Below are 27,283 nucleotides of genomic sequence, written 5' to 3' on the forward strand. Positions count from 1 at the left end.
TACCTTTTGTTGAAGAAGTTCTCCAAAAGCTTCGGTTGATCTTCGACTTTAAACGGTAGAACACAGTGATGTACGATTCTCAACTACATACTTCTATCCTAATCCGAGACTTAACTAATGGTAGGCTAGAAATCAAGATATAGTTTTGACAACTAAATTTTACAACAAGCTTGAGATAGCAACACTTGTGAGTTCGACCGAGCAATGATCTAACAATAACTTTGATTCAATAATCCACTTCTTAACCTAATCTAGTCCGAAACTGACTTTGTTAAACTAAATCAAGAATGTGTTTTGTCATCTAAATTTGACGACTAACTTGACATACCAATGCTAATGGGTTCAACCGAGCATTGCTCTAAGATACTCTTTATTCTCATGGACACGTCCACTACTGACTCCTAATAATGTCCCCTCGAGAGTCGACGGCCAAATAAAAAGGGTTCCTTAGTCTCATACTAATACGAGACACTATCATCATACATAAGCCTCATCCCCAACCTCATAAACATGCCAACAGATGGTATCATGAGTATGAGTGATACAAAATCATTCAAACACGTAACAAAACTATACACAAAACCCCCAATCTATGTGCGCTCATCAAGGGACCCCACTAAAGGGAATTAAACCTCTACGTGCCATGCATGGATGACCACACAAAGTTTATATTCAACCTCAGTTAATCTCGTGTATCACACACGATCCACATGTTATCTCGTGCTATCTCGAGCTCTCCACATGACTCAGATTAGTCATAATGTACATATTAAGAATAATCCTCTACCCAGTTAAGATTGAATATCAAGATATTGCTTCCTACCAACACATCACACACGAAGGTTGACTCATTCACACATATGAAGAGATGTAATTTAGGTTTGGCTCGTTGCATTCGTATTCTCATTCACTGTAATATGAGGACCTTTCTAGTGATAATAATATCCTAGAGTTTGCATACAAATATATACTTACCGTCATAGGAATTGTTCCATAAAGTGAGCACTTGTTTCGATGGATAGATAGGTATAATAAACAAGAGAATCAAGTATTTGTTATTAACCTTGAATGAAGTTCTTCATAAATGTCTTCGTGGAGTATGCAATCTTCATTCTTCAAGGATAAATGAAAACGAGGGGGTACCAAAATACACCACCAACTTCTTATTAGGAAACCTGTATGGACAAACTTAAATATAATTCCGGGAGTTCAACTTAATGAATCTCAATCAAGGAATAATATTTAGAGTTATATCTATATCTCTCACAATCAAAAAGTGTACAAAGACAAGTCCGCGAGCTTGATTTACGTGTGAGAGTACTTGGACGATTTCAAATATCAATATCCAAGAATCAATCAAGTCGTATCCTACAAACAAGGATGGATGTATCTACTTTGATTGATTAACGTACAACCTATAATATTTCAATTATAAAGATAAACAATATAATGCGGAAAAGAAATAAAACATACACCAGAAAATTTGTTATCGAGGAAACTGCAAATGTAGAAAAACCCCGGGACCTAGTCCAGATTGAACATCAAATTATATTAAGCCGCTACAGACACTAGCCTACTACCAATTAACTTCGGACTGGAATGTAGTTGAGAGCGAATTAAACCCTCACAAAAATTCAGTTACAGTTGCATTCCTTATGCCTCTTGAATCCCAATAGAAATACGCACAATTGATTCCCTTAGCTGACGTCCTTTATATCCTAAGAGTTGCTTCAACTCAATTGAAAACTTTAAAACCAATCTGCCTCCCACATATAAGCCTATATGGTGATTTCCTTTTTGATCGTGGATCAAGGTGAGACTGGAAATAGATAACAATAGAAAAAGTTAATCTAACCTCAAAATATGGACTTATGCTTCCCGAAGAGAATCCTAGATTATTATTCACCTTATAAGTATTAAACCGGTGGAATCACAAAGTCTGAGACGAAGAGAACTTTGAGATTTATATTTATCTTGTTCGAGTAGTAGATCAACAATCAAACAAGATCAGGATATATGAATTATCAAGATAAAAAATAGTTGGACCTAGCTTCACGAATCCCTATGACGTCTTTTTAGTCGTTAAATCCTAAAAGGGTTTTAGGAAGAGGACGACTCTAGTTTACAACTAGGACAAGCAAAGATAGTGTCGGGATTCAAAGATCCCAGTTGCTTGAGGTTCCCCTTATATAGACTTTCAAAGCATAGGTTGCTTTAGGTTTAAGCTAAGATAGCTTTGGAACCAAGCAAACAATATCCACCGTTAGATGAATCTTTGAATCTGATTAACATAACAAGATACACACTATGGTTAGGATGAACCATAACCGAACCATGTATAAAGACATTATTCATAAACGGTTAGCCGAAACTAGCCGATTGAACTATAAGCTTAATCATTTTCATAAACACTTAAGACTTTAGGTTTGAGTCACAACCATAGGCTATAATGTGATCAATCATGTATATATATATATAGTGTTCTTAGAGATTTATTCAAATGCTAATTATCTCACAGAAATATTTTATGTGCATCTGAAAATATTCGAAAAGACAAGTACGTGTATCAGGTACGTGTACTCAACCTTGTTCGTGACTATATTTGTCATGGTACATGTACCGGGTATGTGTACCCTTAATAAAAATATAAGTTCCAGAACATACAAAACTTTTCCAATTTGCGTACCGGGTATGGATACCACAACGGTTTCAAAACCAACAGTTCTTTTTCGTTATACTAGGTATGCGACCATTCAAGGTTCACGAGTTCACAAACTTTTTGTGGTATGAATACCGGGTATGCATACCACTAAGTCACAGTCGACATATAGCTACTCTGGTACGTGTACTGGGTACATATACTGCGGATCCGGACCTATAACAATTTTTCCAGTTTGTGAAACTGGTATGCATACTGTCATGTATCCAGATTTTCAGTAGTTCTATATTTTTCTCCAAATCAATTCGAAACATTCCCAAATAACATCAATGACACATACCATTGTTCCAGGTTATTTTCGAATGATAATCTTGAATAATAATTTAGATTATGAATAATAAATTGTTCTTAACTGAAATTCATCAAGTATGAACAAATGTTCATTAAGCTTAGTCATATATATTTCGAGAACTAATTACCAAGATGAGTTTGACTGGAAATTCTTGATATGCTTATGGTAGTCTAATTAGTTACGCGACAATGTCTCATAGATATAAGGATGGATATAACTTGAGAAATAGGTGGTTCAATAATCACTTACCTTTTGTTGAAGAAGTTCTCCAAAAGCTTCGGTTGATCTTCGACTTTAAACGGTAGAACACAGTGATGTACGATTCTCAACTACATACTTCTATCCTAATCCGAGACTTAACTAATGGTAGGCTAGAAATCAAGATATAGTTTTGACAACTAAATTTTACAACAAGCTTGAGATAGCAACACTTGTGAGTTCGACCGAGCAATGATCTAACAATAACTTTGATTCAATAATCCACTTCTTAACCTAATCTAGTCCGAAACTGACTTTGTTAAACTAAATCAAGAATGTGTTTTGTCATCTAAATTTGACGACTAACTTGACATACCAATGCTAATGGGTTCAACCGAGCATTGCTCTAAGATACTCTTTATTCTCATGGACACGTCCACTACTGACTCCTAATAATGTCCCCTCGAGAGTCGACGGCCAAATAAAAAGGGTTCCTTAGTCTCATACTAATACGAGACACTATCATCATACATAAGCCTCATCCCCAACCTCATAAACATGCCAACAGATGGTATCATGAGTATGAGTGATACAAAATCATTCAAACACGTAACAAAACTATACACAAAACCCCCAATCTATGTGCGCTCATCAAGGGACCCCACTAAAGGGAATTAAACCTCTACGTGCCATGCATGGATGACCACACAAAGTTTATATTCAACCTCAGTTAATCTCGTGTATCACACACGATCCACATGTTATCTCGTGCTATCTCGAGCTCTCCACATGACTCAGATTAGTCATAATGTACATATTAAGAATAATCCTCTACCCAGTTAAGATTGAATATCAAGATATTGCTTCCTACCAACACATCACACACGAAGGTTGACTCATTCACACATATGAAGAGATGTAATTTAGGTTTGGCTCGTTGCATTCGTATTCTCATTCACTGTAATATGAGGACCTTTCTAGTGATAATAATATCCTAGAGTTTGCATACAAATATATACTTACCGTCATAGGAATTGTTCCATAAAGTGAGCACTTGTTTCGATGGATAGATAGGTATAATAAACAAGAGAATCAAGTATTTGTTATTAACCTTGAATGAAGTTCTTCATAAATGTCTTCGTGGAGTATGCAATCTTCATTCTTCAAGGATAAATGAAAACGAGGGGGTACCAAAATACACCACCAACTTCTTATTAGGAAACCTGTATGGACAAACTTAAATATAATTCCGGGAGTTCAACTTAATGAATCTCAATCAAGGAATAATATTTAGAGTTATATCTATATCTCTCACAATCAAAAAGTGTACAAAGACAAGTCCGCGAGCTTGATTTACGTGTGAGAGTACTTGGACGATTTCAAATATCAATATCCAAGAATCAATCAAGTCGTATCCTACAAACAAGGATGGATGTATCTACTTTGATTGATTAACGTACAACCTATAATATTTCAATTATAAAGATAAACAATATAATGCGGAAAAGAAATAAAACATACACCAGAAAATTTGTTATCGAGGAAACTGCAAATGTAGAAAAACCCCGGGACCTAGTCCAGATTGAACATCAAATTATATTAAGCCGCTACAGACACTAGCCTACTACCAATTAACTTCGGACTGGAATGTAGTTGAGAGCGAATTAAACCCTCACAAAAATTCAGTTACAGTTGCATTCCTTATGCCTCTTGAATCCCAATAGAAATACGCACAATTGATTCCCTTAGCTGACGTCCTTTATATCCTAAGAGTTGCTTCAACTCAATTGAAAACTTTAAAACCAATCTGCCTCCCACATATAAGCCTATATGGTGATTTCCTTTTTGATCGTGGATCAAGGTGAGACTGGAAATAGATAACAATAGAAAAAGTTAATCTAACCTCAAAATATGGACTTATGCTTCCCGAAGAGAATCCTAGATTATTATTCACCTTATAAGTATTAAACCGGTAGAATCACAAAGTCTGAGACGAAGAGAACTTTGCGATTTATATTTATCTTGTTCGAGTAGTAGATCAACAATCAAACAAGATCAGGATATACGAATTATCAAGATAAAAAATAGTTGGACCTAGCTTCACGAATCCCTATGACGTCTTTTTAGTCGTTAAACCCTAAAAGGGTTTTAGGAAGAGGACGAATCTAGTTTACAACTAGGACAAGCAAAGATAGTGTCGGGATTCAAAGATCCCAGTTGCTTGAGGTTCCCCTTATATAGACTTTCAAAGCATAGGTTGCTTTAGGTTTAAGCTAAGATAGCTTTGGAACCAAGCAAACAATATCCACCGTTAGATGAATCTTTGAATCTGATTAACATAACAAGATACACACTATGGTTAGGATGAACCATAACCGAACCATGTATAAAGACATTATTCATAAACGGTTAGCCGAAACTAGCCGATTGAACTATAAGCTTAATCATTTTCATAAACACTTAAGACTTTAGGTTTGAGTCACAACCATAGGCTATAATGTGATCAATCATGTATATATATATATAGTGTTCTTAGAGATTTATTCAAATGCTAATTATCTCACAGAAATATTTTATGTGCATCTGAAAATATTCGAAAAGACAAGTACGTGTATCAGGTACGTGTACTCAACCTTGTTCGTGACTATATTTGTCATGGTACATGTACCGGGTATGTGTACCCTTAATAAAAATATAAGTTCCAGAACATACAAAACTTTTCCAATTTGCGTACCGGGTATGGATACCACAACGGTTTCAAAACCAACAGTTCTTTTTCGTTATACTAGGTATGCGACCATTCAAGGTTCACGAGTTCACAAACTTTTTGTGGTATGAATACCGGGTATGCATACCACTAAGTCACAGTCGACATATAGCTACTCTGGTACGTGTACTGGGTACATATACTGCGGATCCGGACCTATAACAATTTTTCCAGTTTGTGAAACTGGTATGCATACTGTCATGTATCCAGATTTTCAGTAGTTCTATATTTTTCTCCAAATCAATTCGAAACATTCCCAAATAACATCAATGACACATACCATTGTTCCAGGTTATTTTCGAATGATAATCTTGAATCATAATTTAGATTATGAATAATAAATTGTTCTTAACTGAAATTCATCAAGTATGAACAAATGTTCATTAAGCTTAGTCATATATATTTCGAGAACTAATTACCAAGATAAGTTTGACTGGAAATTCTTGATATGCTTATGATAGTCTAATTAGTTACGCGACAATGTCTCATAGATATAAGGATGGATATAACTTGAGAAATAGGTGGTTCAATAATCACTTACCTTTTGTTGAAGAAGTTCTCCAAAAGCTTCGGTTGATCTTCGACTTTAAACGGTAGAACACAGTGATGTACGATTCTCAACTACATACTTCTATCCTAATCCGAGACTTAACTAATTGTAGACTAGAAATCAAGATATAGTTTTGACAACTAAATTTGACAACAAGCTTGAGATAGCAACACTTGTGAGTTCGACCGAGAAATGATCTAACAATAACTTTGATTCAATAATCCACTTCTTAACCTAATCTAGTCCGAAACTGACTTTGTTAAACTAAATCAAGAATGTGTTTTGTCATCTAAATTTGACGACTAACTTGACATACCAATGCTAATGGGTTCAACCGAGCATTGCTCTAAGATACTCTTTATTCTCATGGACACGTCCACTACTGACTCCTAATAATGTCCCCTCGAGAGTCGACGGCCAAATAAAAAGGGTTCCTTAGTCTCATACTAATACGAGACACTATCATCATACATAAGCCTCATCCCCAACCTCATAAACATGCCAACAGATGGTATCATGAGTATGAGTGATACAAAATCATTCAAACACGTAACAAAACTATACACAAAACCCCCAATCTATGTGCGCTCATCAAGGGACCCCACTAAAGGGAATTAAACCTCTACGTGCCATGCATGGATGACCACACAAAGTTTATATTCAACCTCAGTTAATCTCGTGTATCACACACGATCCACATGTTATCTCGTGCTATCTCGAGCTCTCCACATGACTCAGATTAGTCATAATGTACATATTAAGAATAATCCTCTACCCAGTTAAGATTGAATATCAAGATATTGCTTCCTACCAACACATCACACACGAAGGTTGACTCATTCACACATATGAAGAGATGTAATTTAGGTTTGGCTCGTTGCATTCGTATTCTCATTCACTGTAATATGAGGACCTTTCTAGTGATAATAATATCCTAGAGTTTGCATACAAATATATACTTACCGTCATAGGAATTGTTCCATAAAGTGAGCACTTGTTTCGATGGATAGATAGGTATAATAAACAAGAGAATCAAGTATTTGTTATTAACCTTGAATGAAGTTCTTCATAAATGTCTTCGTGGAGTATGCAATCTTCATTCTTCAAGGATAAATGAAAACGAGGGGGTACCAAAATACACCACCAACTTCTTATTAGGAAACCTGTATGGACAAACTTAAATATAATTCCGGGAGTTCAACTTAATGAATCTCAATCAAGGAATAATATTTAGAGTTATATCTATATCTCTCACAATCAAAAAGTGTACAAAGACAAGTCCGCGAGCTTGATTTACGTGTGAGAGTACTTGGACGATTTCAAATATCAATATCCAAGAATCAATCAAGTCGTATCCTACAAACAAGGATGGATGTATCTACTTTGATTGATTAACGTACAACCTATAATATTTCAATTATAAAGATAAACAATATAATGCGGAAAAGAAATAAAACATACACCAGAAAATTTGTTATCGAGGAAACTGCAAATGTAGAAAAACCCCGGGACCTAGTCCAGATTGAACATCAAATTATATTAAGCCGCTACAGACACTAGCCTACTACCAATTAACTTCGGACTGGAATGTAGTTGAGAGCGAATTAAACCCTCACAACAATTCAGTTGCTAGAAATAGATTTTTTTAGATATTGAGACAATACTGTCTGTCTCTTGTCATTCTTTATTCTTATGTTGCTAGGGTATAATACTTTTTGGATTTAGGGGTTATTCCCTGAAGAACTTTTTAATCTAGTTTTTTATATGTGCTAGAATGGTTGCACAAATAAAACTTACTTACCTATCCTATCGATGTAACTCACAAGTTTAATATACCAATCTAACATCCATTATATATACAAGAGGAAAAGGAATAAAATATAATGCAAATTATAAACGCGCGATTGGGGGATATAAATTACTAACTCCATCCAATAGTACCTGCTAAGGGGTGTTTTTGGAGGCGGAAATACTAAAATACCGTTTAGGTTAATACACTTCCATCTAAATTAAAATTTAAAACTAAAAAATCAAAATCAAACCCCAACAAGTTCTTAAAGATATGTTAAATTGAATTGTTGTTGAGCAAGAAGAAGAAGAAGTGACTTCATTGAGAAGGTACATGATACCCAATCTTATTTAAAGTGTTGTTATTGTCTTAAAACTTTGTTTGGGTTAGAATCATAAACTGAAACTTTTCAGTTTTTATCCACTCCCGTCATTGTGTTCATGATGAATATCCTCCCAATTTATTGTGCCGACATTGTTTTTTGTTTGAATACCATGTCGATATCTGGTGCCGGCATGGCTGTTAGGATGAATACCATGCCGATACCAACATAACTCAGAAAGAATGTCCGAAAACTTGTTTGTGCCGGCATGGTCGATTCCCAAGTGTACCGTGCCAATTTGAGGACAAAAACATACAAAATTTTTGTCTAAAATAGCAAGTTACAATGTACATTGCCGACACTACTACCGGCTTGAGGGATATTGTGTATCGACATGGTGAAAGCATGAATACCATGCCGATTTGGTCCCTGCCGGCATGGTATTCATACTTTTACCATGCCGACAATGAGTTTTTCAGGTGTAACAATGACGAATTCAATGAAAAAAATCAAATTTAAATAATTAATACCTATACATGAGTAATTGGAGCACTTGTATGTTCAGCTTGTTTACTTTTCTGGGTTAGTTCTTCACCTAAGATCATAAATATCTTGATATAATATTGTTGCATCAACAAATTCAACGATAATGATTTATTCTAATGATTATGAAACTAATCTGTTAACTTAACTAATCATATTTAACCACTAACAATGATAATGGCTTATTATAATGATTATCAAACTAATCTATTAACTTAACTAATCATATTTAACAACTAAGCATGATTAGTGAGGGGTAGATTAGGAATTATGTAAATTACCCGGCTAGGGGGTGACCTTGATTTACTATTTAAATTCTGTTTTGTCTTTTTCCTATATCCCCGATTAGTTTTAGTATCCCCCAATTACACGTTCCAAAATTATGGTCTCCCTTGTTTGTGATGTTTTTTTTTGTTTAAATTCATCACTTCACCAGGACAAAGTTTTTTTTTTTGAATCCTATTATTGGGGCTTTAGGGGGATGGGACTTTGGGGGCTTAAATTAATAAGTGGAACCTAAATGTTATAGGGGGAGATCATATTTATGTAAAAGTTCAAAAATACCCTCAATCATTTTCACTTATTACCCTTCTACCCTTCCATTAACTAATTAATCTAATAAAAAAAATTTGAAAAATCATTAAAAAAAAACGAAAATCATTAAAAGAAAGAAAAAAAATCGTCCCTCTCACTCTCTTATTTCTTCCCATTCTTCTTCTTTATGTTTTCTTTCTTCTTCTTTTCTTCTTCCATTCTTCGTTGTTCAACGATTAGGTGTCGATTCAAAAAAAAAAATCGTCGTCGGTTAAACCCATTCTATAAAACCATGAAACCTAAGGAAAATCTAGGTAAATCTTCGTCGAATCAACCTCCTCATGAAGCAGAGAAAACAACTTCATCAAATGAAGTAGAAAGTGAAGATTAAGAAGAAGTGAATGAAGGAGATGCACCAGCCGCCGAGACTCCTGATATGACAGGAATAAGGTATGAATTTAAAAACCCACTATTTCTTTAAGCGTTTTGTTGATTATTCTGTTGGTTTCGAAAATTTTAGGCTGAAAAAACAGTTTATGAAAATGCTAACGGCTGGGAGTTCTTGTGTTCCCAGCCGTAAATAGGTATCACGGTTGGGATTTATTGTTTTCCCAGTCGTTTATATGTTACCCGGTTGGGATATCTAAGAACTCCCAACCGTTTTTAAGTTTTACGGATGTGATATCTAAGAACTCCCAGCCGTAATATAGTCGATGCATACGAGATGGAAAAATCATATCCGCAACAAGTTGTATACGGCTAGGTTATTCCTAGCCATATATTCTCCTATGTTCGAATTTTTTTCAGCGGTAGTTTAGTTTACGTCTCAGTCTTTCTATCCGTAACGTTGTTTCCTGACCGTTATATTTAGTTTCCTAGCCGTTTATAAATTACGGCTTGGAATTTCCTAACCGTATGTGGTACTGTGTTGAATATTAAACTAGCTTTATTTCCACGTATAGGTTTTCCTATCCATTATTTGGTGTTCGGATAGGTCGATACTAAATTTCCCATCCATAATTATTGTTGCGTCTTGGACTATCCAATTTTCCTAGCCGTTTTGACTGTCATGGTTCGGTTTTGTCAAAATTTCCCAGCCGTTTTTGCTTATCTACTTTTAGTTTTTGGACTTGTTTGTCTTTGAACAGAAGAAAAGAAAAGATTACAAGAAGTAACACCTCGTAGTGACCCGACTCTGCAACCTCGTCATGCAAAACCATTGGGTGCAAACGCAAGGAATGCAAGTGGAGTTGTGACTGCTGGAGAAAATGAATGTGAAGGTGTTGTTACCGGAGGAAATGAAGTTGGAGCTGGAAGTGCTTTAGGTAGTCAAGTTGTAGTTCCCACAGATGGAGGAAGTGAGATTGGAGTTGCTATTACTGGAGGAACTGAAGTTGGAGTTGGTGGAGGAAGTGAGATTGGAGTTGCTGTTACTGGAGGAACTGAAGTTGGAGTTGGTGGAGGAAGTGAAATTGGAGTTGCTGTTACTGGAGGAAATGAAGTTGGAGTTGCTGAAGGAAATGAAGGTGTACTTGTTGTTACCGGAGGAACTGAAGTTGACACTTCTAGTGGTGCTGCTATTGATAAAGGTAAATCCGTAGTTGAGGAAGACAAGAAGGATGGAAAGAAGAAGTATCCACCAAAAGAAACGGCAAGACAAGTAATTGATGCTATGGTGCCTTTACCTCCCAAGAGGAATGAGATACCTTGGGGTGCGCAAAGAGATCGTTCCGTCTTGATTGGTTACCCGTCTTCATGGGCTGCTAGGCTTTGTGGCACAAAGGTAATAAATCAAATTACATATATGTTATTTTCATTTTATTATGGATTATTAATTATAACAACCAAATTTTTTTGTTTTTGTATTTCCCGAATAAAGCGGCCCCTAAACTAAAGCACCAACAAGGAAAGGTTTGGCCGTTGGACAATGAGCATCCAGATGTGGTAGCTTTGGTAAAAGCTTCGGGGTTATGGTCTGGAATCGAGGCTTTGCAGAAGGCATATGATGTTGTGACATTTTGTGGTTTTCGAGAAAGGTTTTGGCCCGAAACTACGACTTTTCATCTCCCGTTTGGCGAGATGACTATAACTCCGGATGATGCAAAGAAAATCACTGGTCTTGCTTTGGAAGGAAAGGCTGTATTTGAGGGTTTCAACAATTCTATGCCTTTTAATCAGCTTTGTGTCTTGGCGAAGGAATGTCTTGGGTGGGGCAAAGATAAAGCGGAAGTAGAGTTTGAGATAGGGTATGGAGCCGCGCCTAGAGCTAAAAGGAAATTTAGTGTACCGGGCGAACTTAGTGAAACAGTTAATATGGCAAGGAAGATTAATTTGGTTCGTCTAAAGGATAAGTTTGGGGATTCTAAACGCAAGACTGATAGTGGAGAGGTGGTGATGGACGTAGAAAGAGCTAGACATACGGCTATAACTTACTTGTTGCACGCTCTTGGGACCGTCTTTTTCCCCGTTATCTCAGGAAATAAGGTAAATGCTTATTATTTGCAGTGGTTGATGACTCTCAGTCTCGATCCGGAAACAAACGAGGTACCTAGGTACTCGTTGGGCACCTCCCTCCTTGCTAGTATGTTGGACAGTCTTTGCAAAGCTTCTAGGTGGAATGAAACACAAATTACGGGATATGTTGCTCTTATCCAGGTATCTTTTTGTTTTAATATAACAAATGTTTATTTATTTTTACTTTTATATATTGGTTTATATGTAATATCTTATTTATAATATTTTTTTCACGTAGTCATGGGCTTACGACCATTTTAAATGCTTGAGGCATTCTCGGAATACAACATGGACTCTAGAGAAACCTACAGGAGGAAGATACCCCTTTGGAGGGACCCAACACAAGGCTAAAGAGATGAAAATGGTCGAAATGAGGAAAAAGTTGGATGCTTTGACAATCTATGATGTGGTTTTTGATCCATATTTGAAACTTGATGAGGATGGAGATGATGAAGTTGGTGATAAAGTATTTTCTAATATGGAGACCTATACGGGACCTCTATTTCATGCAACTGGGTTCGTCATTTTAGATCCTCATAGAACGCTCCGCCAAATTGGCATTGTCCAGAAAATTCTACCTGAAGATTCTCATTTCAAACTGAGCGTAGCCAACTCCCAATTTAAGGACAAAGATGTTAGATTGACCTATGAAGAAGCACCGTTGATCGAGCATTGGAATGCTCATTCCCAAGAAGTAAACCAAATGAGTAGAAGAACGCTTGAAGCTTCTCATGGGAATTCCGAAGCGTATGCGAATCACATGGAACGGTATCAAGAGTGCGCTCATCCTTATGTGGAAAATTTGGATCCGGAGGCGCAGAGACATTTCAAGAATGCAGAGAAAGAGAGTTCAAAATCAAAGACATCAATGAATGAACAAGAAGATTTGGAGAAGATGGTGGTACGTACACTACTAATTATGTTTGTATATATTTTTACTTAATAGTGGGTCCTTGCTGAATATCCCTGAACCACTACTCTTGTGACACCTAGCATTGAGTGGTGAATAGAGCTCTAAGTGGAGAGCTGAATATCATTTTTTTTTTTTTAATTATCTATGAATAATTAGAGTATGTGTGTTTGATATGAAAAAATAGGTTGAACGAGTTAATTGGGTGGTCAAGGACATCACCCGTATGATTAATTCGGTTGAGGACTTAACGGTACCTGAACAAAGATTACTCCGGAATCGAGTTAAAGGCATAATAATCCCTAAGAAAGGAGGTTTATATGCTTATGAAGAGGACCGATCAAGGAGAGCTAAAAGGGCTAGGTATCCTTATTCTAGCGACGACTCGGACACTCCCCCCGTGAACAAGTTCAATCTAAGCAAGGAAAAGGCGATTGAGGTGGTAGAGGTGAAAAAGGTGGCCGTGCTGGAACAAGTGCAAAAGGTGGTCGTACTGGAACAAGTGCAAAAGGTGGCCGTGCTGGAACAAGTGCTCGAGGTGGACGTGGTCGTGGTAAAAAATCTAGAGTTGTAGAACAAGTTGTGGAACATGAGCAAGATGACGATTTGGATGCGTTTATTCGCTCGTCTTCAGAGGAGGCATCAAGTGAAAGTGAATGACTATTTACTCGCTTTTTATTATTTTACTTCATAGATATTTTATTATCTAAGACTTTGTCTATTTACTATTTTTGTTGTTTGGTTATGAATTTAGATGAATGAATTTTTATAAATTTGCATGTATGAATGAATGTCAGTCTTTTCATTTGTCTAATCTAAGAAAACTGAGGAAAAAGAAAATCAAGATTTACTAATTTTTTGTGCACTTTCGTCTAGGTCGATGCTTCACATAACCTAGCCGTAAATACCTATAATTCTTGTCAAATAAACTTGCACAAAATTTCGGTTAGAAATTCCCGGCCGCTAAACAAAAAATGGTTAGGAAAAAGTTACGGTTGGGAAATACCTAACCGTGTATTTCTCTAGAGACTCATAAATAAAATGAGTCTTGGTTACGACTACATATCCGAGTCGTGTATCGTAGTTGCGGTTAGAACTCTAAACCGTAATTATGACATAAATCCGCAACTCTGGTTTATAGCTGGGTCGAAATTTCAAGTTCCCGACCGTAAACTGTTTTACGGTTGGGATTTCCTAGCTGTGTATCATTCTGATAACCCAAAGAGAAAATGGCTCCTTGTTGCGGCTAGATATCCAGGCCGTAATTCTGACAAAAATTAACAACTATTATTTACATCCGGAAATATCTAGCCGTAAATCTGACACACCACAAACCCTGCAGGTTTATACAGAATTACGGCCGAGTCTACCTTGCATTTTCCTAGCCGTAAATACCTATAATTTTGAATACCACATCATATCGGCTAGTTTTTTGAATTTTGAAAAATAGATCTGTTTGAAGACTGATCTATAGAAGGTTCTAGTTGTTCAACCACTTATTTAAACTTGAAATAAATCCACCTCCATATAACCACCCATTCCAAATCAAAATCACAACTTCTACATCAATAATCTCCACCAAAACTCCTACAAACTCAATGCAATGTACTTAGAGGATAAACCCAACTTTACTTTGGAAGAAAACTTATCTCTTTGCAACAATTTTGTACTATGCTATCCAAAGAGGGGAGAAGAACGAAGGAAAGGTGGTTTACCAAGTAAATCGTATTGGAGTAAGATTTTTGAGAATTTTTGTAGTGAAACAGGTAACACTAACAACCGCGATGGGGTTGAATTGTATCTTCGATTTTCAGACATACACCAAAAAGTGGAAGAATATATGGCTTTACGTCGTATGTGCAACCAACTTCGACTTAGAGGTGAGACTGATGGAGAAGTCGTAGCTCAAGCTAAGAAGGAATGGAAAAAATGGAAAGGTTATACTTTCAACTTGGAAGCTCAATACGCCATCATCAAAGACTTAATACATAGAAAGGGATGTTATTAAAACCAACTTTGTAATGAGGATCTATTAAGTAAGTAATGGGTTTGATTGTGGTCTAATTAATGAAAGTATTACTAATTTTCAATCGTAGTATGTATTCATGTTGAAAATCAAAATTGCTCAGCTTACATATTCAATTACGAACGGGAAATATAAGAATTCCCAGCAGTGAAAAAGACTCAGAAGATTCTGGGTAGAATAACGGCTATAAGTTCTTAACTTCCCATCCGTTTTTATTGTTTACATTTGGGAATTCCTCGTATCACAACCATAATAGCTTATTTACGGCTGGTTCGACACAATTTCCCAGCCGTAACTAGTGAAATTTTCAGAATTGTCTTTGCTTTTTAACGGATCTGAATCGATAAAATTGATGTTGGGAGTTGATTATAAAGTTATCCCGAGTTTTGTGACGAAGGGTTTCATCATTTTTCTTCAAAATTTCTCAAAAAAATTTACCAAAATCACCATTTTTCCTTCTTCAAAATCAAGTTTTAATTTCCAAAATCATCAAAAGTTTAATCATTTGATTAGTCTAATTCATTCACTAAGACTGATTAATTAGCTTAATCAATATAATTAGTACTAATCATATTAAGGGTAGATTAGGTATTACATAAAATACCATGATAAGGGGCTCTATGTGTTGTTATTTCATGACCTCATAAGCCCCTAAAATCCAAGCCTTTTTACAGCCCCAATAATAGGATTCTTTGTTTTTTAAAGAACCATCCGAGTGATCTAATGGTTCTAATATTCCCACCCATTACAGAGGCATGATTCAAATCCCATAAGCGGGATTCAAACCCCATAATTGCTAAACCAAATCCAATCTAAAGGACGGTCTACGGACCACTGCACTACTCAATCAAATAACAAAAAATCTCTCTTATTCTCTCTCCTCTTTTTTCCTCTTCTCTTTAAGAAAAAACTCTTAGTCTCCATTAATCTTTTGCACAGATTTGGTCCTTTTTGGACCAGATCTTAGCAAGATTTCTTTTTCTTTTCAAGTTTTAATCAAATAAAGTAGATTTCTTTTGTTTATGATGTTATTTGACATATTTCTTCGCTATTTGGAGCGATTTTTCTTCGCCATTTGGGGCGAGTTTCTCTTCGCTTTGAGGGCGATTTATTCAAACCTTGATCGCTGGTTCGTGAATTGCTATTCTCGATTCAAGAACATCAACAATCCAATACGGTATTGATTAGAATCTATATTCAATCTAAGGGATTCAGGGCATCTGGGCTCGTTGGGATCTACAAGATTTTGGGCAAATAACTCATTTCTTACAGGAGTAACTCTTATTGAAGAAGAAGAAAATTTGATTAAACGGTCGGAATCGATTACGGATTATACCATCATCCTTCCCTACCACATTTACAAAAATTGGGTATCTTTACGGTATAAAGCTCTTTCTCTTCGCTATGTATTTGTAATTGATATCTTCATTCGTGTTAGGAATTTTATTACCTCGTACCTTAATGTTTTTGTTATTCTTGTAAGCGATCATGTAATCACGTTTTGATTTGAATGAATTGAAGTTTGTTGATTGATTAAAAAAAAAAAAATCAAAAAGAAAACATGTAAACTCGTCAAACTATTATCTGCGTTCTGCTAGTTGGTTGCTTGACGTGTCCCCAAGAAACACTTCACCACGTGCCAGTTGATTGGTACACGTGACATTACGTGCCTTCTTACTCCTACGAGTCCTACCATCACCACATGGACGCAATATTCTAGTAGAATGATTGGCTCCTAATTTGCCAGTTCAGCAGTAAATATTTCCCACCAAAATTTCTCCTCCTCAAATATTCTCCATTAAAATATCTCTTAAATACACAGCTCCCGCTACATTTTCCTCTTTCACAACTCCTTCTCACTGTATATTCTAAACCTTCTCACTGTATATTCTAAATTATCAACTGTCTGTGATTTGATGGCTCAATTACTGAGTCCTGTTTGTACAGATTTACTCAAATTCCAAAACCCTAATAATCAATTCTTCAGTTCAATTAAACCATGGCGAATGTTAACAAAGATCAATAGCAACCATTTGATAACAACATTTAGTGGTTCAAAACGGCGTGACTCTAGAATTAGAGCTGTTGCTGAAGAATCCTTTTCTAGTGATGCAATTGCAGATGATTATTACGCCGTTTTAGGACTGGTAAAGTTTCTAGATTCAGTTTTTAGTATAGATTTGATCCGATTTGAGCACTTTAAATGATTTGATTTGACCAATTTTCACCGGTTTGTTGTTGTTGTTGTTCAAATAGCTACCAGATGCAACACCAGAGCAAATAAAGAAAGCTTATTATACTTGCATGAAAGCTTGCCATCCAGATTTGAGTGGAAATGATCCAGAGACGACTAATTTCTGCATGTTTATCAACGAAGTCTACACGGTTTGAATCTAATTCTCCATACAGAATATTGCACCAAACTTTTTATTGCTAACTCTTTATGTACTTTGTATGATCCTTTGACCTATTGGGTCAACTACATGCTGTCTTATTGAAACTCCAAAATAAACCTAGCTGTTTAATTTTTTATATATTTTTCTCAGTAAGTAAGATTCATTCTGCAGGTACTTAGTGATCCTGTGCAGCGAATGGTTTATGATGAAATCCATGGATATGCATTGTCAGCAGTAAATCCTTTCTTGGATGACACTAGTGTTAAGGATCATGCTTTTGTGGATGAGTTTAGTTGCATAGGTATGAATTGGTTTTGATCTTTACTTCTTCTTTGATTTTATGTAGATATAACCTTTTGCTCGTTTGTTTGTCCATGATTTCTAGGAGTGGTGAGGCACAAAGGTTTTTACTACACTGTTTAACTGCAAATTTCCCAGTAGGATGTTGACAAGGTCAAACTAGTTTTAAGATCATATAATAGTGATCCATTTATGTTTTTGGCATGTCTTGTAGCATACAAATGTCCATCCTTCAATTACATTTTCTTGCATTTTCCACTAGAAACGTCTGCCCTTGCCGTTGTTTATTTATAAGGCAAATCTACAGTCCTCCTTTTGCAAGGTGATGAGATAGTGGAATGTTTTGTTGTTGGCACCTTGGTTTTGGTTTGAGCATTTTGTGTCCATATTTTCCAAATGGAGGTGTTATTTTGGTGTAAGATAATAGGACTTATGCCTCCAATAAGATAACTAACACAACATTTGTGTTAAGTTTGTGCATATGCTCTCTTCTAATAGGTTAACCTGAATGCTTACTACTTGTTGTGAAGCAGAAAAGGTTTTGTACATGCATTTTAGATAAAACCATATCCTGAATGACACTGACAATAATAGGCTCTGTATGATCTCTACTTGTAAGCAGGTTGTAAAAATTGCGCCAATGTCGCCCCCGATGTATTTAATATAGAAGAAGAATTTGGAAGAGCTAGAGTCTGCAACCAATCTGGCAATATTGATTTGGTTAACCAAGCTATTGAAAGTTGGTAAGAGCTTACTATTTGGATTCAGCTATGATGGACTAGTATGCACTACTACAGTGGTATATCCATAAAATTTCGCAACCATGTTACAAGTCATTGTTCAGATTATATATCATGTTCATCTGCTACCAGCTTTATATACATGTTTTTCTTGACATAAGCCAATGGGAATATGATGCTTGCTGCTTAAATGATAAATCTAGGTCCTCTGATTTTTCAATTGTTTCTCCTCTTTTTTTGTCCATGATGTAGATAGATGATGATACGTAAGTTCTCTAGTCATCTGCTTTGTAATATTTTCTTTTCCGCTTGGTTTATCCATGGTGTAGCTAGGTATATACATAGTTTTATATGAAGGAAAAGTATAGGATACAGTTGCCTGGAAACTCCTGAGATGTTGTTTGTGTTTTCTAGGACAGGTATCCTATTATAGAGACAAGAGAGGTTCTGCACTAATATCGTCTTTATATTATCTGTTCCTATACGTTCTCACAGATATGAAAGAAATAATTTGAAATAGCTGCTCATTTAAACATCTTTACTAGGCATTAGTGTAAGTCAGTGACTTACTGATCTCTATGTCATAATAACTACAACTTTATGGTGACCACGAGTACTATGGAATTTTGTTGCTGTTCTATTACTGCTTTATATATTTATTTATTTACCAGAGCCTAACATGCTGTTTTGTCCTTTATCAAGTACTTAGTTTATTCTGTTCTTTTTTTCCGCAAACCATGGATAAATTAAAACTCAATCTTACTCATTTGCTTTGTCAGCCCTGTTGACTGTATTCATTGGACTTCTGCTGCACAAGTATCTTTACTCGAAGATGAAATGCGCCGGGTTGAAAGAGTAACTGTAAGACACACTACATCACCTAATCTTTCAAATATTTCAAGTTGTGATTACCTTTGCTTAGTTTGATTAAGTGATGCAGAACTTGCTATGCTTATTAAGTTTAGATGGTTTAGCTACAGGAGTCCATTCTGTCTTCTAATCTATGTAATACTAATCAGGCTCGAGTGCTGAAACCCAGTAACCTCATTGACCAGTGGTTTTAGGAATTTATCCAGCGCAAATAGATACAATCATACTTGTAGGTGGACATTATCGATTGCGCTTATTAATATTCTAGGTTGATTGGGAAGGATACCATTGTAAAATTTTGGTCTTCCACGTTACAACAATGTGTATACAATAGGATGGCCTGATTTGGATATTTTATGGCTGAGATGCTATACTGGTCGGCTAACTTTTATCAGCATATATTTTGAGAGATATTCTTGTTTGGAGTTATGAAGCACTTCTCCTCTTTCTTTAAGAAATGATTTTGTATTGCTTAAGAGTAGTCTCTGACAAGCTAAGAGCCTCCATCTTCCCATTTAAACCTGCAAAATGAGCTCCTAACATTTGTGGACCTCTTTTTCTTTTGACAATTAATGGCATAAGTGGGTGAATTATATGTTTATACCGAGTAACCTGCAAATTATTTTTCCATGTGAACTATAAACGTATTGGGAAATTTGATGTGGTTAGCATGCCAATGTGGATGATAACTCGTGGTTAATTACTGTTGGCGCCCACAATAGTTAAAATAACATTTGAATGAAAGCTTTCCGTTGCAGAATATGCCTTAACATGAGGTTTTGTATGAAATAGGTTGCACTGATGCTTGCTGGAATGGGAACTTCCTCCGATGTTTTCAGAATGGTAAGACACTAAAACTATCTTCTTGATATATCGTCATCAAATGTACGAAAAATCACCAAGGGGTTTGATCTGACTCTTGTTTTATGAGTAAATTGTTCTTTTCAAGCTTTAACCATAGCCTCAGTATTACTAAAGGATCCTGTTGTTTTACAGGCAAACAACCGTTGGGAAAAGCGCCAATCCAAAGTCTTGGTAGGAAGTTTCACCTATTCTTTTTTAGTTCTTTGTCAGGCAACCCATATTAGATAACCCTCTCTAAGCATTATCTCATCTGCCTACCAAACCAAGTAGCATTAAGGGTAGGTGATTACACCACTTGGCAGAAGAGGTTCATAGAGTACCTACAATTTCTTGTGATTTTGGTCCTTTCCCTATATCATCTGATAAAGATGTGGTGCACTATTTCTATTTGAATTTGATCGTTGACACAGACATCACCACTAAAACAACATATATTGAACTTATGCATATATAACTTGTTGGGTTCTAACAGTTTCCCCAATTTGCATGCAGGAAAAGGCTAGAATAAGGATGATGCAGCAAAAAGATGCAAATAAATCTGAAACATACTGGAATGACCTTTGGGGAAAGCCTGCAACCTATGAAACTTCAGGTATTAAGAATAAAACACACCAAATCTTATTTTTCGAGGTTTTCTCGCTTCCTAGTTTTATCTCTTTCACCTGACTTTCTAAATCTTCAATAACTTGTTATGCGAACTTTAGTTTCTTATTACTGTTAACCAAAGTGTACCCATTGTTTACAAAACAAAGTGTACCCATTGTTTACAGAAATGTTAATTGTTATAGCATAATCAATCATCTGTTGTTGATTAGGCACGTGTCTTTCTTTAGTTACTACTTACTACCATAATCAGCTACGAGATCCAAAAGTTTTTTTTAGGTATGCAGCAATACCAAAATCAAACAAAACAGCGGCGATGCATGTCATTTGCCACGTAGTTCTTTCTTACTGAAGAAATATGGTGCTCGAGCCCATTTTAGTTCGCGCTGGTCTGCTTGTAAGTCTTTTGTGAGCTTTACAGTTTGTGTAGTAGAATATCTATTGAAAATGATTACTGGTTGCAGCCGAAGAAGTCCAGGAGAGAGCAAAGCGAGCTGCTGCAGCAGCTAGAAGATGGAGGGAGTATTCAAGGAAGGGCGCTGATAGGCCTCCAACATATAAATTGCCAGAATCAATCAACAAGGAATAAAACCCAGTAACAATTCCAACACCCTTTATAGTTTAGTAAAATGTGATACAATTATATCATCATAGTTTATCTGTACAAAAATCTAGTAGTAAATCATGTATCTCATTGTAATATATGTAGGATTCATATCTTTTCTTGTTTACTGTTGGAAAAAAATGGGTTTCACAAAGGATGAATGACACAGAGAAGAAAGTGTTGCACTGCAAAACTTTCAAGGCTTGTATAAATTTCTTTTAGACAAATATTTCTACCCTCCCAATAACAATTGGCGATTACAACAGGTATGCGAAATATTGCCTTCAGGATACAATGAAAGCCCTGCAACGAAAAATTGAATTCAAGGTTTGTACCCCTTGATTCAATCAAGAACACACAAAGAGATTTCTGATTTCTGATGATGCTTTTTGAAACAGAGAAAACAGATTGATTTTTCTTATATGTTAAACGAAACTGGGAGAAGCTATTTATAAAGGGTTTTGCACCTGTTGGGAATAGGTTTTTATTCGCCAACAGGTTTCTATTCACGAAACGTCAGGTTCCTTCATCAACAGACATCAATGGTGTCTTTTGGATTCGAAATTTTCGAACAGGCTTTTATCGGCCAAATAAAACCTTCAGTTCAAAAAATTCTTCCGGGGGCGTTGCCCCCTTGAAACCCCCACCAGGGGCGGTCTCCCCTGGACCCCCACGACCTGACCTGTCAGGTCGACCACAACCTGGGGGGCGATGCCCCCAGGACCCCCCTTTGGTTAGCGGCGTTGAAAATATTCCAACACTATCTAAATTGCCAAGAATTTGCACAACCCCAGGAAAATGTAGGTGAGACTTGAGAACATATCTATAAGTTTTTTTTTTTCTAATTTCCGGCAACTCGATTTCTTTCCTTGGTTTAGGTAGTATCAATGGCTTCATTTAATGGAGGGGATAATCTCGACGTCATTCCTGAATCGTCCGTTCTTGGTGGCACCTTCAGAGCATTCTCAAACACAAGCTTCTACCGGCTGAGACAGAGGATAGAGCAGGTTTGTGATAACTAATTATCCCACCCTACCATTTTATAAGAGAGGTTGCACGATATATAGAACTAATTAAGATAATCCTATTTGAGATTTGAAATCACTATATCTTCAACAGGTAATTGTGGAACAAGCAAGAGTATACAAAAATGCTCAGCTGAAGTCGATTTCTTTGAGGGCGAAAGTTTTTACCCTCCAACAGTAAACGATGACGAGATGAATGAGCATGTGAGGACGATGCCCCCAGGACCCCCCTTTGGTTAGCGGCGTTGAAAATATTCCAACATTTACTTGGATGGTCGCACATAATACATTGCAATGGAATCAAATAGAGAAATAATTGTGAAGTTTCATAAGAATTTGTAGATAATGCCTCAAAGCAGTAAAAAAGAACTAGATAGAAAAAGATTCCAAAGTAACAACCTTAAGATATTTGTCAAACCTCATTAGCTTAATTATAGGATTCTCTGTTACACCACTGACACCAAGTGAACGAACAATCCCTAGAAGAAGAAAAAATAACAAAAAAAAGTTCATCCCTACCAACATAAATCCTGAAATTCTTATAAAGTTTTGGGAGAAAAAAGAATACAAATGAGAAAAGAATTGTCAGTCTGTTTATTTGACTGTGCAGGCATACTTTGTCACTCAATTAGGAAGCTCAACCTACTTCATACAGTTACCAAGCTGAAGAGCTCAACACAATTACATTAGTTCAAGAAATATCCAGTCCACCCCTGACACCCTGTTAAGAAATACCCTAAATTGAATACCAAAATAACTCATCTGTAATTGGACCAGTTAAATCTAGTTTTGCTCCATCAAAATCTTGTTTATTTGACTGTGCAAGCAACAGCATGAGCCCATAATTTGAGATGCTTCTTCATTGCCATTCCATCACTAAGAGGTGGCATTTTGCAGATAAGATATGGGTCTCCTGATTTTGGTAGCTTAGGCATCATTGGTATTATTATAGAATCAAACCCAATATCTCTAAAATCAAACCCTAAATCTCTAAAATCAAACCTTTCTTCATTACCTCTTGTGTATCTTCTGTTTGCTTCTTCTTTCTTCTCCATTATATCTGCCTCTGCAACTGCTGTTTTCAATCTAAGCGAACCCAATTCTTCCAGTACTTCAGATTCAGTTTCACTGTATTCAGACTCTGATGCACTAATTTCAAACTGAGAATCTGTATAACTTTCACATTGAACCTTCTCTGATTCAGAATCTGATACTGTAGGGTTTTGGGTAGTGATGATGTTCTCATCAGTTGAGAACGAAACAGATGGCAATTTTGGTGGTGAAAGGATATTAGAGAAGAACCATAGAGAATCAATGTCTTCTATGATTTGTTCATGCTCCATTATTGATACATAAAATCAAAGAAAAAAAAATACTAAAAAAAGAAAAGAAAAAAAAAAGATAGAGCGGAGAAGTAAAGAAAAAAAAAACAGTAACAGAAGCCTGATGGAGAGAATTATGGGGAATTTATTGGAGAAATCCAAGATGACAAAAAACAAATCGTATATTAATTATTTAAATGACTGAAATACCCCTTTGATGTCAGTGTTGAGTGGACTTGAATCTGGGAGGTGTTTTCGTCATTTTGACGAAGCAAAAAAGTCCAGCGTCGATGGCAGCAAATTTTGCTGTTTTCCACTCACGTGGTTCAAGGTATGGAGAGAAAAGAGAACAACAGTGTAGTCCACTTCAAGCCAACGGTCAGAAAAATACGTGGCTCCCAAGGATTCGTTTTCTGTGATACGCCTTTGCAGAAATACAGAAAATGGTTAAAAGTTATGATTACTGTTTTACTTTCCGTATTTCTTCACTTATTTCCTGTTAAAATAAGATTCTCCTTTTTAGGTTTAACTGAACTACTAAAGCCTAGAAAGGGTTTGGCATAGACTGGCGCGGTAGGTGTACTTTACTCCAGGCTAGCACGGATAATTCTCGAAAATGCTGGTCTTCCCCCACCCCTTTCCTCGTGTAGAAATTGACGTTTAATCCCATATTAGTTGGGCTTTAGACATTCTAGTCCAACGTTTTCAGGCCTAGTACTCGCTAGTCCAAATTTACAATCTGGAACAATTTAATCCTTTTTTAGACGAGTTAGTCCAAATGGAAGCCGATTTAGGAAATGCGATTTTTCGTTATTTTCCTAGTTACCTTTTTGATGTTTCAGTATTCAATTTTTTTGGATCTTTAGATTTTCTTTTGGAGAGAGACAGAGCCAGAAGCGATTTAGTATTGTTGTTCTTCAGCTGAGATTCTTACTGCGTGTCACCGTTTGATCTTTTTCGTTTTATGTTTATTTGATTGATTTCTTCATTTGTTCTTCTTCGATTTTCAAGGTTCGATTTGTTTATGGAAATCTCAAATTTAGTTTATTCAACTTCATTAGCCCTCGATCTTGTCCTGCATCAGTTATTCTTCCCTCCATTTACTGAAATCTCCGATTTTCCGTTTTGTTTAATGTCGTTGATATGTAAATCGCAGGAGTGAGTTTAGTTACAACTAACCGAAAGACATGAACGGAGAAGATCTGATTGCATCTGTTAAGAACCGTAAGTTACATACCTAATTTCAATTATTTTGTTAATTTTACCTTTCAATTGCTAATGTTTGTGAATTTAGTCTCATCTCTCTATTTAGATCTATATTCTCTGTCGGAATCCGCTAAACCTCAATTTGAAATCTCTATAATCTTCACTCGGTTGTAAGCTTTTATGTTATTTTCAATCAAATCAAATAATAATGTTAGTACTTTGAAAGAACTGTAATCTCAGAGGCTATCTTATATAATGATTGAGCTTATCTCATATATGTACTTTACATTGGTTAATATGTTGTATTTACAATTTTTTTTTTTATGTTTTACAGTATGACTGTCTGACCATCCTGAAACGAATTCCTTTTGTATTGATTTTTTGAATTCATTTAAGGTTTAAGATGTGGATAGTAAAATGGGCAAACAGTTCCTATTTCTATAGGACTCGCATTATTTACAGCATACCGAAATCACACACCAAAGTGTAATTAGGACATTTACCACTTTTTTTTAGTTGTACAAAAAATGCAATTAAATCCACTCGTAACCTAGGCATGGGAAGTCAAAAGTGACAATCATCCCAAAGACGTCTTCTCTACCCAACCATTTGCCATGATCTGTAGTCACCATACACTCTTGCATGCCCACTATTTATGTATCGATAGTATTATGCTAATTGACTCTAGATTCTTTGTTTGATGGTGTAGTCAAAAAACTTGCAAATTATACTGCATTCTGGAATATGACATATCTAAAAGTTCCTAACTTAGTTCTTGCTTTCTTGCGAGCAAGACCCCTAGCATTCCAATAACAATTTAGGTTTGGCATTTCAGCCTCCTTTTTTAGTATACTCACTGTTGGCATTTCTGGCTTCCACTGTTGTATTATTCTCTTGGAAGATTATGTTTTATGTGATGGTCCAAAATTAATAAGGTATTCGAGATGTATCATGTATGTATGTTTTATGTGATGTATAAGTGTGCATATATTAGTGCACATGTAGTACAAGTGTACATATTGGTGCACATGTAGTACAAGTGTACATATTGGTGCACATGTTATATGGTGATTTAGAGGAGGATTTGAAGTGGTTTCAACTTAGAAGAACAAAGAATGTTGTAGTTTTAGCATCTCGTATGATTGGGATTGAATTTGTGTTGGATTTGCACTGAATTCTTGATATGAGAATCAGTCAAAAGAAGTTATTAAATGACAAATTTGTTTCCGTGGGTATGTGCCATGAATTCAGGTGCCCGCATTGGACAGACTGAGATGGGTTTCAGCGATTGGTAAGAACGGAAGAACTGGGTACATATTTGTTTAGGAATCAGTGACTGTGGTAGCTTTAGGTTGCTGGTTTATTATGGAATCGGTGGTTCATTCTAAGAGGAATGGAATTCCTCTGAAATTGAAGTTGGTAATAGTTAATCGATGAAGCTTTTTAATTTAAAGAGTGTGAATTAGCAATTCCATCTGATGTCAGGCATGCGATTGTCATATGCGATGAATGACAATTACCTGCAATGGTTCATCTTAATTTATGTTTCTTACTTTGAATGAGCTTTTAATAAGATTACTTGACTTGTTGTTTTATTCCTCATAGTTAGATTTCGGTACAAGTTGATTTCGATAGAACTCTCTTTGACAAATTAGTATTTACAACGAAATTGACCATTTCTTGTAAATAATCGTTTTGTTTGCAGGTTAAAGTTGATATGGGTCAACCTGTACTTAGAGCATTGGATGTACCTACCAAATTACCAGCCAACAAGGACCAAGCTGTGGTGAAGGCAGGACTTGAAATTGTTGGTGCAACCTGGAATGTGACATGTGTTAGCATGGGAAATCCTCATTGTGTTACTTTCTCCACAAGTGAATACAAGGTATACATTTTTGGAGAAAATTAGTAACACCAAATTTCATGCATCATGCCCTATGTTCCTTTACCATGTTACCGTTGATCTCCGAGAATGCTCCTTAGCATTTCGGCCTTCTTTAATATATCAGTGCAACATCTCATAATAGTGTTTGAACATAATTTGCTGGTTGGCGACTTAAAGTTATCAGAGATTGGTCCGAAATTTTAGTATCATGAAGTATTTCCTGCTCGAACTAATACTGATTAGTTTATTCAGTTCCTTATTTATCACTGACAGCCTTTGATTCTCCATTTTCTATTAACACATG

At 36.0% G+C, this 27,283-nt stretch overlaps 1 protein-coding gene and 1 long non-coding RNA gene across 3 annotated transcripts; both read left to right on the forward strand.

The window, feature by feature from the left end:
* Positions 1 to 16,989: 16,989 nt before the first annotated feature.
* On the forward strand, positions 16,990 to 21,749 carry LOC113356337 (chaperone protein dnaJ C76, chloroplastic-like). 2 transcript variants are annotated; one of them, XR_003362944.1, is made up of 10 exons: positions 16,990 to 17,311; positions 17,421 to 17,549; positions 17,732 to 17,861; positions 18,483 to 18,603; positions 19,380 to 19,461; positions 20,263 to 20,313; positions 20,467 to 20,505; positions 20,827 to 20,926; positions 21,217 to 21,334; positions 21,402 to 21,723. XR_003362944.1 is itself a non-coding variant. In XM_026599446.1 (9 exons), exons 1-9 carry the CDS (start codon positions 17,081 to 17,083, stop codon positions 21,524 to 21,526), a joined length of 1,008 nt encoding a protein of 335 aa, XP_026455231.1. In that variant the 5' UTR covers positions 16,992 to 17,080; the 3' UTR covers positions 21,527 to 21,749. The 2 variants fall into 2 exon arrangements, 1 of the variants encoding a protein (XP_026455231.1); XM_026599446.1 differs by lacking the exon at positions 21,217 to 21,334 and having other exon boundaries at positions 16,992 to 17,311; positions 21,402 to 21,749.
* A 3,068-nt stretch (positions 21,750 to 24,817) lies between these two features.
* Positions 24,818 to 26,903, forward strand: LOC113361312. Its single transcript, XR_003365063.1, has 3 exons — positions 24,818 to 24,899; positions 25,045 to 25,112; positions 26,800 to 26,903. It is a non-coding gene; the product is annotated as an uncharacterized LOC113361312 (long non-coding RNA).
* The last annotated feature ends 380 nt before the right edge of the window (positions 26,904 to 27,283 follow it).

The sequence above is a fragment of the Papaver somniferum genome, chromosome 3 (genome assembly GCF_003573695.1).
Source record: "Papaver somniferum cultivar HN1 chromosome 3, ASM357369v1, whole genome shotgun sequence".
Taxonomy (NCBI): domain Eukaryota; kingdom Viridiplantae; phylum Streptophyta; class Magnoliopsida; order Ranunculales; family Papaveraceae; genus Papaver; species Papaver somniferum.